The sequence below is a fragment of the Xylocopa sonorina genome, chromosome 3 (assembly GCF_050948175.1).
Source record: "Xylocopa sonorina isolate GNS202 chromosome 3, iyXylSono1_principal, whole genome shotgun sequence".
NCBI classification, from domain to species: domain Eukaryota; kingdom Metazoa; phylum Arthropoda; class Insecta; order Hymenoptera; family Apidae; genus Xylocopa; species Xylocopa sonorina.
The window spans coordinates 15,435,889-15,456,323 of record NC_135195.1 but is presented as its reverse complement, the minus strand read 5'-3'; the positions used below and the strand labels follow the sequence as shown (position 1 = coordinate 15,456,323).

Here is a 20,435-nt window from a genome sequence, read left to right as displayed (position 1 = left end):
GATTGAATACTTTTTTTAAACAAACTGAAATCGTAACTACGTTTGATTTCTTAAGCATACTTGAAACTTTTGGCCATTTGAAAATATTTATACTATGAAACATTTATTACTGAATCTGAATCACGATTATCTGTTCAGAATAATTTATTTTTGTCTTAACTAGGTACATATCAGATACATCTATTAAGTTTTGTATTTCCTCTGTAAGTACCAGTACATAAAGCTAAAACACTTTTGTACTATGCATGTTATACATGAAACCTAACAAATAATTTAACTTGTGTATTGTCGTTTGTATATTCCATTAGGTGTAAAGTATTCTATTGCTACACTACTTACAAATTCGATATAAAGTGCACATTATATCGTGAAATTTACATACTTTTCAATCGCTTACCCTGCCCGATTTGAATACAATTCAGAAAGTATGCGGTGTACTTGTATATTCTTGCGTGTTTTACATATTATGTACACTGATCCGATCTATATAACGATGAACTTAACGATACAAAATGAAATTTTTATTAGAAATTTACGAACTTGTATCTTACAAAGATTACTTATACATTCTTTCTAGCACGTTTCAACAACTATTAAATGACCATAGCAAAAAATGAAATGCTTTTCTTATTTTGTTGCAGGCTTATCATTACTATACAAATGTACAATAATGTTTCGAAGGATGTTCAGTCTTCAAAAGTAGCAGTTCATTTATTAGTTTCTACTGATTTACTGGTGGCATGTTTTGTTAAGTCTCGTGAAAATATCTGAATAATTTCAACGAAATTATTGAGATTAACACCCCTCGAAGCCTTACTATATTTTGTAATAAATGCAATAACAGTAAACATTATATAAACATTTAATGCGTTCGGTAACAGTTTTCCAAAAGTCTTAAACTGGAATCAAAAAGTTTACTTTAAAGCAGCGATATATATTTTGCCACCTTTGTTTTCGGTCCATATATACTTTGTTTATCGAATTTTTCTTCTGCTTGATTCTCTTTCCATTTCGCACCAAACTACAAAGAAGAATTATAAATATGTTTCCTGTAAAATTAGCATTGAATATCTCGAGATATTCGAAAGTAACCTAAGAGAAAAAGATACATGCTATTATTCCCGTTTAAAAGTATTCGTTCTGTACACACAGGCAGTCGGCATTTCGTATGAACATTAGACAGTACGGAGTCAATAGTTTTTTTATCCTTTAATCGCAGTTTTAAATACTTCTGAAGTTTTAAGTTTAAACTCGTCCAGATCTTCGACTTATTAGCCGAGTTTATTGGAAATAATTAAGCTACAGTCCTGCGCACAATAGAAGAAGGAACAAACACGTATATAGTATACACGCTTAGATGATAATATTAAAATGATTTACCTTCAATGTGAACTCCGATCAAAGTTCCAATCTCGAATTATAGAGCTCTTTTAAAGTCTTGTTTTTTGTTAGATGGCGTGGTCTTATTTATTCTTTTATCATTTTTATAATCATCGCCTAATATCATACCTCAGCTTCCTATATTTCAAGATTCAAACTTCGAGAACTTTTTGATTGCGCTACGCATGCGCAACTGGCAACATATAATAACACGCGGCAGTTATGAATTCGGGAACCTTATCCTTTCGTGAGAGCGAAAGTAACCTAGGACTAGAGGTTTCGTAATATTAATAATAGTAATGATAATCGTAGTAATAGTAATAATAATAGTAGAAGTAATAGTAACAATATTAATAATATTAACAATAATATTAATATATATTAATAATATTAATAACAATAATATTAATAATAAGCGATAATATTAAAACTAATGTAATCAAGTAATACTAACAGTACTAATAATAATAGTAATAGTATGGTAATGGCAAGATACACGCGGGTATAAATTAGCTGCCCCTTTCTCAGTATTTCTCAACATTTCCAACGTCTTTCAGACGCCTCATAGGAATTACTTCATTTCTGGTCAATATCAATTAACGAGCAACTTTAACATCTTTACCACTATTCATAACGATCCGTGCCCTTTTTCACTTTCTTAAAGTATTAAGCTCGTTAGGGGATCACTAAGAATGCATTTTTTCCCCTTTGTAACAAATTTCGCTGTTCCTTACAGACGGAAACGATGGAATTCGTTCTTTGAAAACAATTACTGTACGTTAAGGATTGCTTTTTACAAGGCAAGACTTTATCGTCAGACCAAAGCTTGATTTGTAAATAAACGTAAAGTCAATCGTAAAACCAAGAATCGGTCTTTGAACTAAATAAAAATCAATTTGTAGATTATTAAATTTCAAGATAAAAGAAGTTTGAATGCTTGTTTAGAAGATTTAGTTTTTAGAAAGACTCAACCAGTCAACAAAAGGACAGTGAACTCTTAAACCTGAAATCAATTTTTAAACCAAGTCTTGAGATCTACAGGTCTAAGCTCGATTTAGTAACTAATAGCGCATTTCTAAACGAAGAGCTACTTTCCACATCAAAATTTAGTCTTTCACCCTTTGAGTACCGTTGCTGTATAGCTGCGTTATATCAGCGCAAAATGGCATAATTTCCACTTTCGTACACTAAATGCTACTGTCACGTAACTATATGCAACATAAAAGGTCCACAAATTTGTACTTATACATTTTTCAAGTAGAACTGTGGAAATCTGCGCGCGCGTTTATAACAACTGTCTAACGAATTTAGCTCGCTACATTTAAAAAGATACTGTGGTCTAAAGGTAACAGAAAAATTCAGTCTGCAGGTTTATTTTCGTGCGTTGAAAGTCTCGGTACCGAAAGGGTTAAACCAAAATCTTATCCATTTAGACCAAAACGCAATCCTAACACTAGAACTACCGACATTTAATGCGTATCTGTATAAAACCCACTGTACCTATAGTATAGATCAGCGTTGGAGAAACTAAACATAAATTAGCGTGCGCACAATCATTTCTTGGTCCCAACGAAACCGGATATAAATTTTACCGAAGCTAGCTTCACGTTTTGTATAATTCTAAAAAAAGAAAAGAAAAGTTTTCCGTCATTTCGACGGGTTTGGTAGTTCCAGTGTATCGAAACCAAACCCTCTAAACCAATGTGGACAGCTCGTGCGGGCTGTTAGTGGTCGCAGCGCTACTCAGGTCTAAAGTAGCGGCCGGAAGTCCGGGGCTGACGCTGCCCGACGCTTCCCGCGGCAGATGCTGCGACCTGTTTAGCTTGTTTCCAGGACTCGGTGGCGACCTGTCCGCCGGCGTGTCTGGCGGCGTGACCACGTTCCTGTGTCCGCTCGCGTTCAGGTGATTGTGCGTCGCCGCGATTGGAGCTGGCGATGAGAGCGACAGGGGCGGCGGGGACATGGACACGTGTCGATGATGATGATGGTGATGATAGTGCTGGTACTGTGCCGCACGGCCGTGGGTCGCGTGGCTGGCGCTTGGCTGGCTGGTCACGGAGGCGACTTTCGTTGGGCAGCCAGCGTGGTGGATGGTCAACGGACCGCGTAGCTGCTGTTGTTGTTGCTGTTGCAGCTGCGGCTGGCTCTGATGCTGTTGCAGCTGCTGTTGCCGTTGTAGTTGTACCGCTGCCTCGCACTGCTCGCGCGCTAACGCCTTCACGGCATTCGTCTTCTCCTGGAAAGTGTTAAGTAGAAAGAAAAGGGTCAGACAGCTGTTTTAATCATCCTATTGCCGTTCTTGGGCACGGCTAGAATCTTTTGATAGGTGATAAGAACGACGCGTTGACTTGTCTTGATAATTCTATTAGTTACAATGCAACGTTACTTAACAATTGCTAATGGTAATCAGATCTTCGAGGGTTATTCAAAAACAGAAATTTCACTAACTATTTCCTCTTTGATTATTTCCGTAACGCTTGTTATTTACCAGAAAGACATAATTACGCGAACACCTCAAATGTACCAATCTACAAGTCGGGCGGGAATAGAGCGGAGTACGAAAATACACTGGATATTACGCGTCTGGTTATTTATAAACCCGGTTTCGCTTTGAAACGGTCGCAAGCGCAGCAAAACGCATAAACAAACGATCGACAATATTGACCGGTCGATATGCTAATAAGTCGGTAACGCCATCTCGTGGAACGATATCTCTTTCGGCGAAATTATGCAAACGTAACCTCAAATGGGAATCCACGGGAACTGGCAAGCTCGTATCTTGCGACTCTGCTCAGTCCGCTGTAAAGTATATAATTTATAAACAGCTTCGTGCATCGGGGTTGATATTAATGCGTGCTGGACATGGTAGGGGGTGAATTTTGCATATGAATGAAGTAAAAGGTAAAGATATAGCGTGAAAGGAGAAATTGTTGCACTGGAGTGTGGTTCTACGGTGCTTGTTTATGTAGTGCAAGGTTGAAGGGAGAGGATTCGATGAAAGTAGTAAGGAAAGGTTGAAATGTTTTGAGATTAAACATAGACAAGGGTGTGAGAGAGGGCAAACGATTTCCATGTTTTCCGTTAATTAGAACCAGTTAAACACTTTAACACCAGGTATATCGATGATTCCTACGAAGCCCCCTAACTAGTACCGTTTCTAAATAATTTTACTAGGTTTAAGTTAGATAGTAATACAGAAAATGTTCTACCTCTTTAACAAAAGCAAGTTTTATCTCTTCTGCTGTTTTAAAATGTTAATTTTAAGAATAAAATGAAATCCTTACCCTCTGCCACACGAAGACGTTATGGACCATTGCGCATCCACAAAATACGATGCCAAGTCCTATGAATACCGACGTGACGATTGCCGGTGTCGAATGAAACTGGATGAATGTGTACAGTATCATACCTGAAAGCATTGTCAGACATATTATGATACGCGTGTCATAATAAGTGGGACAAAAGCCAATGCAAACGTCCATTATCAATTCTTGTCGTTTCTTAACTTGTAATCTACGTACAATATGTAATAAAAGTTTATAAACTCGAGAATGTTTTTCGAAGCACGTATATAGTTCATAATTAAAACATTATATTCTGTTTTCTTACTTTTATCAGCCAAACTTTCTTGTTAGAACTTTAAAAACGGTCTCGTACCGAACAGAGCCGTAATGTTTACGGATCGAGTTCACAAGCTTTACGATCGATTGAATGAAAGGTGGCTGTGTAAACTCGCAGACTGTACGTACGTATATACGTAAGTCTTTAGATTAGATCTCGATTTACCCACCAACTGTGTCAACGACACGAGTATGCAGTTTAAATTCGACAGAATCGAAGGGATTGGCTCTTACCAGTTAGAAAGACGGGAATGCTAATGAAAAAGCCTCCAACGGCGCATATCCGGCTGATGGACGATTTTTGCAGGTACTTGTTACTCCTGGAACAAAGAAAAAAAATCGAAGGGAATGCGAGTTTCACGATTCTCCGATAATTGAGCGAAATATAAGGGAAACGGGTTTTCTGTCGAACAGATTCGAATATAACAAAATGAAAATTGCCTCGGAAACTTTCAACGTAAAGGCAATATTTTTAGAAATTTTTTTCCTCAGTGACTTGTATGTCTGCGATAAATCTTAGAACGTATTTTCTACGTATACGGTAGCGCTATTATGCGCTGTACACAATTTCCTCCGTCTTTTTCAACTCCATTTGCTTTCTCCAGTTCTCCTGCTCTTTTACCCCTGAAATTCTCCACGCGTTGCAATAAATAAACGCGTTTAATCCCTGAAACGACAAAGGGAACGGTGCTCCGTATAATTCTTCGCTCACGCTCGTCAATCGGCCCGGCCGCAAACGATACTGCTAATTTCCAGTGGCCACAAACGATTTCACCGCAATTGCCGCGTACGCGGCGGCTGTCGCGCGCTTCCTTTTCGAGAAATTCACCAATCAGCGCGCAGATCGGTTGATAATGGACGTCAGATCGTCGGACGATCCACTCACGGCCCGAGTGGATTTACGAACGCGACTGAAAACACGGGTCGATGGACGTTTCCTGGTCGCGACTAACCTCCGCGCGTTAAACCCAACATTGGCACACCGGAGTCTTTCGTGACCCTACCAGGATACTGGTTTTCGTCACTGTTTCCTGGAGTAATCGCAACCATGGAGCCTTTTAAAACGTATTTTCAATATTTTTACTTCAATGTCTCAAACTGGATGTTTTTTTCTACTATCGACAGTGTTTTTAATGATATTATTCATGTTTATGGTTTGCAGATTGTTGCGCGAGCAGAAACGCGCTACTACGTTAAATCATATTCTCCCTTCTATACACATACATACTCGGTATAGGAATGCTAAGCCATATCGAACAGTGAATAAATGAAAGAATAGGACTTTCGCAATGTAACATCAGCAGTGCGACTAACAAAGGGGAAAACATTTGCCTCCGAATTTATTTGACCGGTACTGTACCTAAATGGAATTCGGTTCGAGTGTTCGTCATTCCCGCGCAAAAACAGACGAATCCACTTGGTTACGTGCTGATTTTAAAACAAGCTCGACCCGAACGGGGCACAACGAGGAATTCCCACGATATGCCGTTGCGTCCAACCCCCTTTCGAGGTTGCCGACCTCTTTGGATACGTTTCAAGAGCACTGTACCAATGAAATGCCGTCTCCTAGACTAATTTCTTCGTCGGCCTCCTGCGTGCGCGCGCGTAAATTTAACCTTCCGCGTTTCTGTATCCCGAGCACGATCCCATTTTCCGCTTTCGCCCGTCCACGCGGGCGAAACTGTCCCGCAAAATTGATGGGACAACGCCGCGACATGGCAGCAAAGAAGAGTAGCTGCTATGTACCATAATTTGTAGCCTAATTCGCATAACATTCCCTTTGAGTCGCTCTGTGAACGTTGCCTGCCGGGTGGCGCTTAAGGTAGGCGGTTCTGGTCGCTGCAAATGCAATGCCAGGATAATAATACAATTATTAACGACGAAACATTTTAATGGCATAATTTACAGAAATGACGACACATCCTACACTCCTCCGATTAATGGGGCAAAGTAGGCACTTAAATGATTTTTATTTCATAGTCGATCGTTCAACTTGAATAGGGCCACAATTTCTTAAGTGGTTTAATAAACCCTCTTGGTACAATTTAAAACTACTTATGGCCATACGACATACTACACATTTTCCCATGGGAATTATACACGTTCTTAAACGGAACTTAAAAGGTTACGTACCATATGAAAAACACTTGAGGCTAAACAAGTTCAGGTACTTTAAGATTTCTTTCTCTTAAACTGACGCTATATTCAAGATTATCAAAACGAGATACTTTCAGTTGCTGTACACCGAAAATAAATAAAACTAGTAAGTAAAATCAATATAACAATATGTTCGTAAGTATTAAACATTGTAATACGTTCCAAAAGCTTATAGCTATCCAAGTATCCAGAACACACAAATTTGATCAATCCGCTACCTGTACGCTACGATTGCTATAAATTTTCATTGCAACATTCCACACTCCTTCGCCGCACCTTAAACTCCCCGCAAGATTTATTTCACCTCAAAACGCCACGTAACTCCTACGACACTGAACAAACCACCAACTTCACCAAATTCCAAACTACTCGTGCTCCTTGGGGACATTTTATATTCTATTTAATTACATACCCTATAGCGGCGTGTTACAATAAATTGCGAGTTCGTCGCGCGTTTATTTAAAATAAGACCTACATTCTGAGTTAATTCAAATGGTAATGTGCACGGGGACATTTTTGTGACCGACTGTACATACGCCGCCGAACATCATACACCGCGAAATCGACTCCTGTTCACCGACGAAACCGCTGGCATGCGAGTCAATTTCTCCGCGCGAGCCAGTTGAATAGGGAAGAAGGTCGAGAGCGGCAGAGTCGAGAAGCACAGTTCGCAAAGAATCGCGTGCTGCACCGCCATTAAGATCAGGCCCCGTGATCCGAACAATAAATATTAGGCGGTTCTCTGACCTGCATTCTCGCGTGCAGCCCGAAACGATCCAGAAACGCGTGAATTTCTCATGAACTGAGTCAAATGCTCGCGATTTACCTCATTTAGCTTATACCAGAGATGTTCATAGGTGGAGCCACTCGCATGGGTCTTCACCCTCCCCTCTACAGTTTAACAGTGACGAAGAGATTGCAAATCTCTCTTTTCTCTTTATTTAAGGATGCATATACCTTGATGAAGTTTAAAAAGTCGATTCCTAATTCAGCTAAAACTTGCAATAAGAGTTCCTCTTCTTAAAAACCGTACGATTTCTTCTTAAATTAAGCCCCAAGGGATTAATGACAAAAATCGAGCGATGGAAGCTTACTTAGATAATAGTGGCTGGCTCGTGTGACTTTTTGTGACTCCAAAGAGTAACACGGGAACGATGGTCGAGAAGGTAAGGTCTCCCATTCAACGAGATCTCGTTGATCTCGCCTAAGCAGGAAGAGTCTCTCGGCCCTTTGATTTCGTAGGAGCCTTTCTCCATTCACGATCGCACTAGCCGGCTATGTATGACGACAGGGGACCCCTGACAAAACTGTCTGAGCCTATTCAACGCGACGTCAAATAGTTTCGTCGGGAGAGATGAATGAAGATAAGGATCGGTAGAGCAACTCTGCTACGGTGACAATGATATTTGGTAAATCCTCTTCTTGTTTCCCGTTGAGAAAGGAGGCGGTGGTAGGGAGCGCTACCGGATCGTGAAAGGAAGTCGCGAGATCCGTGTTATGTAACTTTACGTGTGATTTATTTGGAGATACAGTCGGATGCCGGTTCACGCGGTACTATTTTTTATTCTTGTAATAAATAATTCTTTCCATTGCGATTCTATATGATGGATCGACAGAAACGATGACCGGTGTATCGTATGAAATCTAAACTCATAGTGATTTCTAGGAAGACGCAGAGATCCAGGAAGTACAAAGAGAGCGGAAGGCGGTCGAAATCCGTGGAAACATTGACCCAACCTCAGCCCATACAGTCGACCAACTAAAATATCTTTCTAGCTTTTCTATATTTACGAGCTGGCTGTATCATTAATTGAGCCTAACGACTGTACCGCACACGAGTCACTGACCGACGATGCTTTTAACGGATATGCGGAAAATCACGAGTTCCAGGGATGTACAAGGTAGTTGTTTTCATTTCCGGGGAACACGTACAGCTCGTGCGTATATGTATATCAATCCAGTTGAAGGATAGACGATCGCTGGGATTGCTGACCACACGTGTGGTCAGTGATTGCTGTGAGTTAAAATAGAAAATTCTGATTCCTATTTTGAACGTTTGAATGTTTGAGAAATTGTAAATCTGATGGACATTTTTATTCCATATTACCATGCGATGTCCGACGTTTCTCTGTCGCGTTTTATTCGGACGAAGTATCGTCATGGGATTGCAGTTGGAGGAAATGCACGCAATCAGTTGCGAAACGGTTTAGTGTACAAAGACAAGCCCACGAGCAACGCCCGATCGAAACTCGATGCGAAGCAGCAGGAAACGAGACACCTAAGATCAATTATATAGAAATCCCTATCCAATGATCTAATTGAAATTTTCAATGGGTTTAGAAAAACCTTCCAGCTCATTCTTCCATTGAATAAACTCGTTAAATGTTAGGATATAATTAAGATTTCTCATCACGTGGAGAGTGTGAATCACAATGTAGAACAGTCTTATATTAATTAATTAATCTTGCGCAGAAAGCAGAAGTATCCGCTGGATACACACTATTTATTGTATCATTAATATATAAACCGATTCTCCGTTTCATCCTCGAGGTGTTTGCGGCCGATCGTAACGCAATCTAACCGCGTTTGCGTGGCTGCACTTCCGGCCAGAAGCCACGTGCTTTGATCGCGAGTCTTCAATTTCCGTATCGGAAGCGTTCATCGCAATACCAGCCGCATCGATTTCCGAAAGAATCATTAAACATTGAGAACAGAAAAGAAAGGAAACAATAAAACAACAGGAAGTCGATCGAGACTACATCGATACCGTAGAAACGAGGATGAACATTCTTTTTTTTAATAGGAGAAACATCGATGCTTATCGAATGTACTGAACCTTGAATCCGTCTATTGTTGGATTGTTTTAACTATTTCTTCCATGTCCTTTTCGTATTTAATTCACTTTTGAGGTTGGGTCCTCTTAAACTATTGTTAGTTCACTCTTGAATTTTATTATACACGAAATTGTAATTATAAAAAGAAAAGTAAAGGTATTCGAGAGTATCCTTGGAAAGCATCTATCCCAGCTGGATTATGCAAATCCCATGAATTATTGTTAAATCGTGCGAACGATCGATTCGAACTGGATTATGCAAATGGTTATAAATCGTACACGAAACGAAGTACCACGAGAAATCTATTCAACGGTTTATTTATCGACGTCCAGCTTAATTATCTATTATTTACGAGTGACTTCTATGGAAACCGGTGGATTATTTAATTGTTCGCGTGTAAGTAGGCTTAGAGTTGAGAATGTCGGGATTTACGGTGAAATCTTAACACGACAAATATTTAATTATTTGTGTAGATGAAGAAACGAGAGAATTTCCATTAAGATTTGTGTTTTCAAGTCTTGGTACCCCTTCACTGAACTTGAAATTATTTTATAAAAAAAAAAAAATTAGAAAAATATATATAAAACGTGAAGCAGAACCTTCTTATGACAGCGAGCCCTTCGATTACCGACAGCTATTACCTACATTATCGACAGATCGAGCCGACATAGAAAGATGTACGTACCACAAAGATATCAATCTCCCTTTCTCCTAACTGCGCAAAAGTTCTAGACGAACGATAATACAATGAATCGGCCAGAAACATCGCATTCTCTACGCTCCCAGCTACGGCGAGAAAAACGAAGATGCCTGTAAACGATGGAAACGTTTCACGGCGTTGTTCGAAGGCGAGCCATCGCCGGCGCTCGAAAATAGCATCGCGGATTGGCATTTCCACGGTGAGGATCGTAAGACGGTTCGGTTCGGATGATGGATCATGCGCGTGGACTGTACCGACTACCGTGGATGATGCATCATGTTCATGCTCGCTCTTGGCTCCTCCGATGATCCCTGTAACAGCTGCCGCGACCGTGTCATTCCAATTACGAAAAATTCGAATCCTACTTCAAGCTTTAATGAATTTTTACAAGACGATAGTACACGGTAGAACCTCGATTATCCAAACAACGAATAATCGAAGAAAATTACAAAATCTTTTTAATCAGTTCTTTTTTATCTATTCAATTTATAACTTTATAAATTGCAGCGTATTAAATGGATTGAATTTCTTTCTCGCTAAGGGAACAAAAGTGAACGTAGGAAGCAGGGAACACGGCGCTGTAACACTTGCAATCTCCACTTGTACACGGCCGGGAAAGTTCACGAACCTCATAGGTAACGAAGTTCAAGAACCACAGAATGAAAGGAGAATTAAATTGATATACAATGTTACAAACGAAAGATTTACAGCTCATGGCCAATTACCTCTTGGATTATATCCTCGGACACGTGTAGGCCGAACTTCATGATATATGAACACAAGGTATAGGAAGAAACGCTATCGATACCTCAGCGCAAAGGAAACGATGCCCGCATGCCTTGGAACTTCATACTTTAACATGTTAAAAAACCGGCTGCCGAAGTTCGGGGAACCACATGCATACATGATAGCAGAGAAAAGCGTTCTTATAGAGGGCTCGCGCTTTTTTTTCAACCAAACTACTTTTTTCAGTGTAACAATAAATTTAAATAATAAATTACGCCCAGATACGCGCAGCTCGAAAATGGCGGGTCGCTCGCGGTACTTTCTTTTTTTCTCTTTTTTTTTTAACGAACCTTTCTTACGCGTCGTGAATCATTATTGTTGAAATGCGTTTACTGTCGCATTTTATTGCACGTGTATACAGGGTGTCTGGTAACTGGTCGTGCAACCGGGCGGACGGCGATTCTATATGTAAAAATACGTCGAGGGAAAAAGAAAAGGGCAAGTTTCTCGTTCGCGCCTTCGTTTTCGAAGAAGTGAGGTTCGAGGATTCGACGAGAGCACTTGGCTAACTTGGCTGTTTCTGCACTACCAATGAATGAATGGACAAGCGCCTTCTTCTAGTCCTACATACCCTCGAAACAATAGAGAATCGCATAAATTCTGGAAAACACTTTAGGTCGACCGAACAAAGAAAGAAGCGTGCCAGCTGGTAAGAACACGCTACCTTCGGAATTTTCCTCGCTTCTAAATGACTCCAGGAAGAAGAAAGGGAGGTTTAATGGCGCCGAAACTGAAGGGTGGCAACGGGTCGTACGAAAGGGATCGTGGCAACCGTTACGACCGAGTTACACCTGTTCTTCCTCCTAGCATGCTGCGACCCAACCATTGTACGCTTTTACGAATGTTCCAGGATCGTTTCCACGACATTTACTCGCCCTCTCGTCGAAGGACTGATCGGTAGTTCATTTTTCATCCTCGAGGAATTCGTAAACCAGGTGACAACGGTGGGTCGAGGTCGAAATATCAGCCCCTCGTAAAACAGATCTACTTTGTTGGCTTAACCCTGTGCAACGTTGGATAAGCTTAAGACCATCGTTCGATTTATTTGAACGATAATGTAGATCAATCGACAGAATTATGCACACGGTATGAACAGAATAAATTATACTATTTAAAGAGAATTTTAAATGCGCAGATGTTTTGGGTCCGTTCTTATGGGACTTCTTCTTGACAGATCATCTGCAAAGCAAATCTTGCTATAACCGGCTGCAGACTCATCCTACTTGAACAAATAAATCAACATTCTGTGCCAAGTTATAAATAAAATCTGACTTCACGAGCTGTTGATCCTCCATAAAGAAGTCTTTCACATTTTGGAGACGAGTTCTAATTGGACAACCATTTCGAGGTCACCTTCCCCCTTAATGCATTGAACTATTAAGATATCAATCATGGGAGCACGTGATAAACGTAGGAAACAGCTAACAGCTTGTAAATTTAAACTGCGCATCTGCATATACGAATATCATTAAACGGTCAACTAATAAGTTAACTAAAACAGCTCTTTTTATATTAAGAATCAATAGTTCATTAAGCTTGCATTTATATTGAAACGAAATTAGAATACTGCGCGGCGTGTAAGATTAAATGATATAAAGGAAAAACAGAAAATGTCGAAAAACATAAAAATGCCAAAAAAAGATCTTGTGTATCTACCAATTGACGCCAAACAACCCGACCCACCAATCCAATTGATCAAAACAAGACTGAATCACGCAAATTCCACTGTCTGTCCACTCGACCGATTCATCATCGGCTGAAAGCATCGAAGCTAGTAGCTGGCGATCAGGGATTAATGGTTAAACGTAGCTGCTTTTCAACGCAACTATCTCGAGTAACCATTTTCTGAAGCCCTGCAAAATTTACTCCCTTTCCCCGGGTATCCCGGTGCCGGGCGAAAAAAATTCCAGACGCTGGATTCGGAGGCGTGGAATGCCAACAGCCGCGAGTGCCTCTCCTCTCTCGCTCCTGTAAGGGAAGACGAACACGGGCGCACGCGTGTGCTCGGCCCGCTCTGACGCACGGAGAACCGCCCGTGAACAGAAACCAGACACGCGTGTAACGTTAAACCGGGGCCGTCGATGAAAAACGAACGACCCGACTGTCCGCGACCGATGATCTTTTTCAATGACAGATCGAAGCGCCAAGTTTCGTCGATTATTCTAAATCCTGACACGCCATCCCATTGTACTACGAACGCACGCGTATAGAAAACTTTTCTCTTGACCACGCTTGAGCTGGTCTTTGGAGGAAAACCAATTTTGTATCATCAAACAATAGCAGATACGCTACGTACAGAAACTATTGACGTAACCGTACAAAAAGTTGGGCTTTAATCAAACAATACTATAGTATCCCAATTCCATATCTAATTCCATGACACAAGAGAATACAGACTCAACGTTGGACCTGTCGGGTCGTCAAAAGCCATTCAAACAGCCTCAACAATCCCATTCACCGGGTGTACCCAATGCTCTCCCCCAAATTACCAACAAATACCCAACCTAACTTCCCCACCTAGCTCCCTCCTTTCATCCGTTATCCAGTACACGTTCCCCACCTTCGATTCTCAAACAATCCGACCAAGCAACCTACTACTACCGTTTCCCTAAACAAGACAAGCCTAGGAATCCGGTCGAATTATGAAAAACGATTGGAGCGTAAAATTCTGAGCAAATAAACGCGCTTCTTCAGAGGGCAGGCTTCTTTCGGTAAAAGAAATTTCGCCAGGTTTCTCTGTTTAAGAAGACCGCTCTTTTGTAACGATCGGGAATGATTCGAACGCAAATGACCGCGCGTTTGAGACACGCGTCGCCAACGGAGGACAAAAGGGAATTTCGCAAGACAGCAGCCACTCTGGTCAAAAGTGGCTCCGTTCGAAAAGTCTGCTGTTCGAGCGAGTTCGCGCGAACAGCACCAGAGATCCCTTACCACGGACCATTTAAGTAATGAGCCGGCACTTAGCAGCGCCGCTTGTCTTTCATTCTTCCCGCGTGTCCCTGTGATCGTCGACGTCGTCGTCGACGCCGCCGTTGGACCAGCGCGCCTCTCTTGTGTCACGGTTTTTTTTCGCCCCCCCCAGTCTCGCGCTCGGTGGTGTCGCGAGGGGCGAACGAGCACCGAGGCTTCGAGTGACAATGAGCGAGCGAAAGAGGAACGACCGGCTACATACTAGTAGTAGGACCCGCCGTTAAACCTCGTGCTTCTTTCGGAACACGTCTGCACACCCCAGGGCTCTCCCTTCCCTCTCCTAACAATGCCACTTCGCAGACTTCGCAGTTACCTTTAGTCGGATGATCTCCTTCGGCCGAGGCTAGACGCCTGGCGTGCACAGAAGAGACGTTGACCGAGGACCCTTTTGATTTTAGCCTCCCGTTGCCAGTTCACTCTCACGGAGGTCATTCCTCGAGGGAGAGACAGTGGCAGCTCGATTCTTAAAGTACAACGATTTTCAAAACAATCCTGAAAGCTTATCGTCCCAAATAAAAATAAGAATTCTGAAAAGAAATGGACAAAAGTATATCCACAACTTTGTAGACTTTCATCGACGCTCGGGTATCCCATCGGCGTAAAAATCAGACAAATTCCAGCTGAGAGATCCGGGAGAGTGTAGAATTGTATGAAAATCGCCTCGAGCAAACCAAAGGGAACAACGATCGAGAGAAAACAAAAAGAGGAAAAGGTGGAGAGGAAGAACTCGACGAAACAATCGCACAGAGTACGATTTTAATCGTGCCACGGTATCTCTTCGGGGCACACCACCGGTGATACGCACGCCGACAGCATTTCGTAGGCAGCTGTGAACACCAGTCGTGTTGGCGATAACTAAGCTTCAAAAGTAACTGTGTCATCGGTACGATCGATAAATTGTGAGCTATCAGAACCCTAATCTAGGATTAGTGTATAAAAAGGGGATGATAAAGGAGGGAAAAAAGAATAGAAAAACCACGGAGAAGAGTATGCGCAGGATGTTCGACGACCTTAAGGAACCATATGCGTAGAGTAGAGAGAACGAAGATACATTTCTACTCTTTGGAAAAAAAAATTCTTCTCGAATTCTTTTGGACGCGCATGTAACTTCTTGACTAACGAGTTACAGAGCGCAAGCATGTGACGAATTTTTCTTCGGAACTGTTGAATTCTCTAGATAGGAGGTGAAGATGAAAACCGTGTACCAAAGCAAAAAAGAGATAAAGTAAGACTATCTGTTACCCTAACGATAACAGGAAAATCGAACGATATATCCTCTTTGACTCTCCTCGAATATTCATCCTTCGGACTGAAAGTATAATAGTTCCAATTGTACATACTTTTTATAATTGTTAAGATTTTTATAGAAATTTATCCAAGCCGCGCTGTTCATACAAAATCGAAAAGTGTCGTATCGTTTAAAAATATTCCTGAAAGAACCAATCCTTAATCCACATGCATGTACAAGAGCAGAAAGTTCTCTCTCTCCGTTCCCAAATCTCATTCTATGCTAATTTTATTATCTGAAATCGCAGTGCACGACTTCTTTGAAGATCGAAAGCTAATTTCGCTCGCGTCCAACCTTCATTACTTTCATCCTGTCTGTTATTTGTTCTCGAAACAAAACGTTACGTGAACGTCCCTGCGGTTGCATACATTACAATGCCAACCGTTCGTTCCGCGAACATCCTGAAGAGCTTGAACAAACTCCGCTTTAATGCCCTGTCAATCAACCTAGCTGTACAATAACACGAACTAAATGCGGGACGATTTAACGTCTCCGTTATTAGAATTCTAATAACAGTCTCGGTTATTACTGTAATTCTTTTCTCGTTCAAAATAATGGTCCATCCATTTTTCATGTTTCGGATTAAGTTTTAGATTACAGATAAAAGTGTTTAAAAAGAAAGCCAAAGATGAACTCTGTTCGGTGCAACAGGATCCGCGCGGAAAGAATCGCGCGTCGCTCGCAAGAAGCACAGTCACACGCTTACACACGCAAGAAACTTCAATATAACCAATTGTAAGCAATCATACAACGCTCGGGTGCAACAAGAAACTTAGATCTTTCCATCAGCCGAAGAGGATGACAGTTTCCCACGCGAATCAACCTGCTACGCGATAAAGGACCAGCGGACGCGCGGGAGAAAACGAAACGGCAAAGGAAACGGAATTAAACTGTCGGAGGGAAAACTCGAAACGTAGCGTCCGGTGAGAGTAATCACAGCGATCCCGCCAAAGATTTTGGCCAATCTACATTATTTCACGCGCCTTTCCATTCGCTGGTAATTAAAGCCGGTAATGCTTTATCTCGGTCGGCAACGAAAAACATCGATCGACCGCCGATAAGAAGACCCGCGAGCAGGACCTCAAAGATCGAATCTCGCGAGTACACGCATATGTATCCTCTTTAACGAGCCTTATTTTCACTTTCTAGTTGCGTATCACGGAAGACGGGCATACGTGTATATCGCGTACGATTCAGAACTTTAATTCTGTACCGACAAACACAAACGCGCGGAGCTGTCCAACAAGAAATGGCTTGATCTGATCCTATCATCCCTCACCGAGGGTCATCATTCTGGCATTAATTATTCTCTCGAATAGGCTCGGAACATATTCAGTTGGTCGTGCAAAATATATCTCGAATGTCTTACGGCACGTGTTCGCAGTACCCGAAGCATAAACGAATTACTTGCTTCTGTAGCCAAAGTGCTCGTTACAAAACCCAAATGAAATTGTATTACGGATCGCAGACGCGTGTTTCGTCGGTAAAAACGGGACACGCGGTCGATGAATGCGAACGCGTCCGCTACAGGACGTGGATTTTTGCGTTTCGTCCTCCGGACCGCGTGAGAAGAAACACTAGACAGGCCTCTGATATATCGCACGGGATACGGGACACCGCGTTTGTTCCAGACGTGCACGTATAGGCCACGCATGGACGAATGGGAACTCATATTCCGGCACAAGGATAATCTTGATTGAGGACGTCGCTAGGAGGACGCGAGATTATAGAAATTAATGGTAATCGCCGTTCGCTGGGCGGTGTACTTGGCCTTTTCTTTGGTCTGTCAGGAAAATGACGGTGCTACCGCGTTACATAATCGATTCCAATGGAATTTTGACGATTGATCCCTTCTAACTGTTCTGAAACCATCGCTAAATAAAAACCAGTACTCACCAGTGTCCCTGATACGAAGTCTTGACGAGCTTCACGGTGAAGAGGAACTGTATAGCGCAGACGAGAAGACAGCAGAGGTTCAGGGAGAGGGCGAGAGCGCACAGCGCGAGCGTCACTTCGTACACAATCGTGTACTCCTCAGGACTGATCAGACTACTCGGCGTCACCGTCAACGGCGAGATCTTCAGCAAGAAGATCAACGAAAGTAACGCCAGTAGCAACGACACCAGGCATAACAAACCCAAACTGGTTAACGTCTCTCTCGCTCCGGCCTCGTAGTCCTTGTGATTCCTCGAGAGGGACGAGGACCAGGAAGCGTTCAACGGGAACGCGGTAGAACCGCCGCCACCAGTCAGCTGTACCCCAACAGTGGTCCCTTGAATGGCGGGCGCGGGCGAAGGGGTTGTTTGGCTTGGTAACCTGGACAATCTCGAGATATCGAAGCCACCGTTCGCCTTAGGCCTGCTGTCCTGATGCAAGGGGAGCTGCGACACCACGGTATGGCCCAGAGCCGTCGAGACATTGTTATTATTGTTATTGTTCCCGCCAGCGACAGGACTAACGCTGTTCACCGAATGCTTCGAAGTGGACAACGTGGACAAGTTGAGGGCATGCGAATGATTCAATCGCTGGGACAAATTGTTCACGCTCAATTGCGAGTGATTCAAGGGATGCCTGTGTGTCGACGAGGGCGTCGTGGCGGCCTGATGCACGTTGGGCCTTTGGTGGACCACCGAGTCGTACACGTCGACCCCGCGCCCCTGGCTACTCGGCCCGCGAACGTTGCTGCTTTGGTTGTAGTGATGTAGCTGGTCCTGTTGGTGATGGTGGTGATGGTGGCCGCCGTGCAACGAGCCCGAGCTCGCCTGATAGTCATTGTGCTGGTGCCTGGAGCCCGCTGACGACGGTTGCCCCGTCAGGATGTGCTTCAGCATCACTCGACGCTGGTTTGCCCGCAGGAAGACTGCGTTACCTCCTGCTACTCTACATGGCGCCACGCGGAACTCGCTTACGGGGACACTTTCGACGTTCAGAGGCTTATTTTGTTGGAATGGCAAATTTTTAACTTCGTCCTTCCCTCTTTGCGAAAATCCACGGCCTTTCGAATTTTTTTTCCCCTTTCCTTTTTTTCCTCGCCTTTTACGATACGCGAATTTTTATGAGATGCGAGATTAGGTACCTGGGCTTAGGGAGTTGCTGCACGCCAGCTCCACCATGGCGACGGCATTTGGTGGGCAGCCTACATAGCCACCTTTCCGCTTACGCTTCGGGAGAGTTCTCCGGGTGAGATTCTTCGTGACGAGCAGCGAGAATCGAGAGCATCATCTGCGCAGGCATGATTGTTCTATTCCTCACTTCCACGAGCACCCTTTCACTTCGATTTATTTTATTGATTTGCGATCAGACGTGGCGTTACACTTGGTCAAGTATTCGACTTTATTTTGGCAGTCCAATTGATACGATTAATTTATTATCATATTGCTGAAGTACTCTGTTTACCTGAGTTGCGTTCTTCCAGTACTTGATCCCAAAAACCAATACGTGCCGGTCCCTTTATTAACGTTACAAGCCTGTTGCTCCCACGAATACTTTTCCATTCGATTTCTTTCTTTCCCCGTCAAATAGCAACTGAAAAAAGCTTTCAACTTGGGTCACCGCTTGATCCAAAGAACCAGTTCCCTCCTGGCCCTTCGATTTAATTAAGGATTCATAAATATTCCCCGATAATATTCTTCCCACTTACTACCATCGACATTCCAGTTATCTCATTAACACGTCCGCCGCGCCAGCTTCCATCAGTCGTTCACAAAAACCGATACCGACGTTCTTCAGAAGGAACGCGCAGGAAGCGGCATCGGTACGCGGATAATTACACCCAGTGTCCAGGTGCTTCCCTCGATTTTCCACCGGCACACGTCTCCGCTCGTCCAGAGTTCGTTTATTCCTTCGCAGAGGTGAAATACCGCGCGAAATACCATTAGCGGGAGCAATTAGAACCAATTTCGCCTAGGTATTTCCCCCTTCGTGGACGAGGATCGACGAATCACCCACAGTTGCACGTCTGCCTCGAATGTTTGGCAATTTTTTTGCTCGTACGGGATTTCGGTTTCCTGGGAACGTTTTGATTTAGTGGTTCACGTTGTTAGAAGCTGAAGGGACGAGGGTACGGGAAGCGTGGTCGGCGTGAGCATGATTAGATCCGGTCCGAACCGATGACCTTGCCAGTGAGAATAGCGGTTCGTTAAGGTGGTTGCAGCCTTGGTCTGCTTCTGTGTCGATTTCCAGAGAACTCGTCAGCCGGCATGGCTTCCGAGATGCTCCCCCTGGAACAGGTCCAAGTGAAATAATTAATGGGCTGGTCTCGGCTATGCAGCCGGATGGGCCGTAAAAAGAATAGACAGATACGATTAGGAGGTATCATCTATGAATACCTTCTATTAGGTCGTAGAGTATGAAATGTTCATTTTCTACAATCGTAATGTACGCGCGTCTGTTATTAATTAATCTGTTAAGGACAACCCAGTGCTTTTCAGTTTTTTTTTAATGCAGATTCCCAGATGGAGATAAGAAAGTAACACTTTCGAATATTTAATGAATTCATCGGTTGCAATTACGCTAAAGTCGCCGCGAACGTATTCAAGTGTGCAAATTTCTATTGTTGCAATTACATTTATAGCTTCTCGAGACCTTTGCGTGGCATTTGCGACCGATTGCGCGCGTTTTCGCGGCTGTGCCCGCCCCTTTAAAAATCCTGCCACGATATTCCCATTCGTCAGAGCCGAAGAGTCAATAAACAGCTGTCA

At 42.8% G+C, this 20,435-nt stretch overlaps 1 protein-coding gene across 1 annotated transcript; it reads right to left on the bottom strand.

Annotated features, from left to right (window-relative positions):
* Positions 1 to 2,644: 2,644 nt before the first annotated feature.
* Positions 2,645 to 19,651, bottom strand: LOC143422132 (uncharacterized). The gene is made up of 4 exons (XM_076892571.1): positions 17,632 to 19,651; positions 5,235 to 5,320; positions 4,665 to 4,789; positions 2,645 to 3,616 (listed from the first exon to the last, which is right to left on the bottom strand). The coding sequence occupies exons 1-4, from the start codon at positions 18,564 to 18,566 to the stop codon at positions 3,074 to 3,076; spliced, it is 1,689 nt and encodes a 562-aa protein (XP_076748686.1). The 5' UTR covers positions 18,567 to 19,651; the 3' UTR covers positions 2,645 to 3,073.
* Positions 19,652 to 20,435: the final 784 nt, after the last annotated feature.

Bases quoted from the DNA above. Each gene is read 5' to 3' on its own strand.
- LOC143422132 (XM_076892571.1), bottom strand. From the start codon at position 18,566: ATGCTGAAGCACATCCTGACGGGGCAACCGTCGTCAGCGGGCTCCAGG. The intron at 5,321-17,631 runs GTGAGTACTGGT...TCTTTGTTCCAG, and splicing joins ACTTCGTATCAGGGACACTG to GAGTAACAAGTACCTGCAAA. The intron at 4,790-5,234 runs GTAAGAGCCAAT...CAATGCTTTCAG, and splicing joins CATTCCCGTCTTTCTAACTG to GTATGATACTGTACACATTC.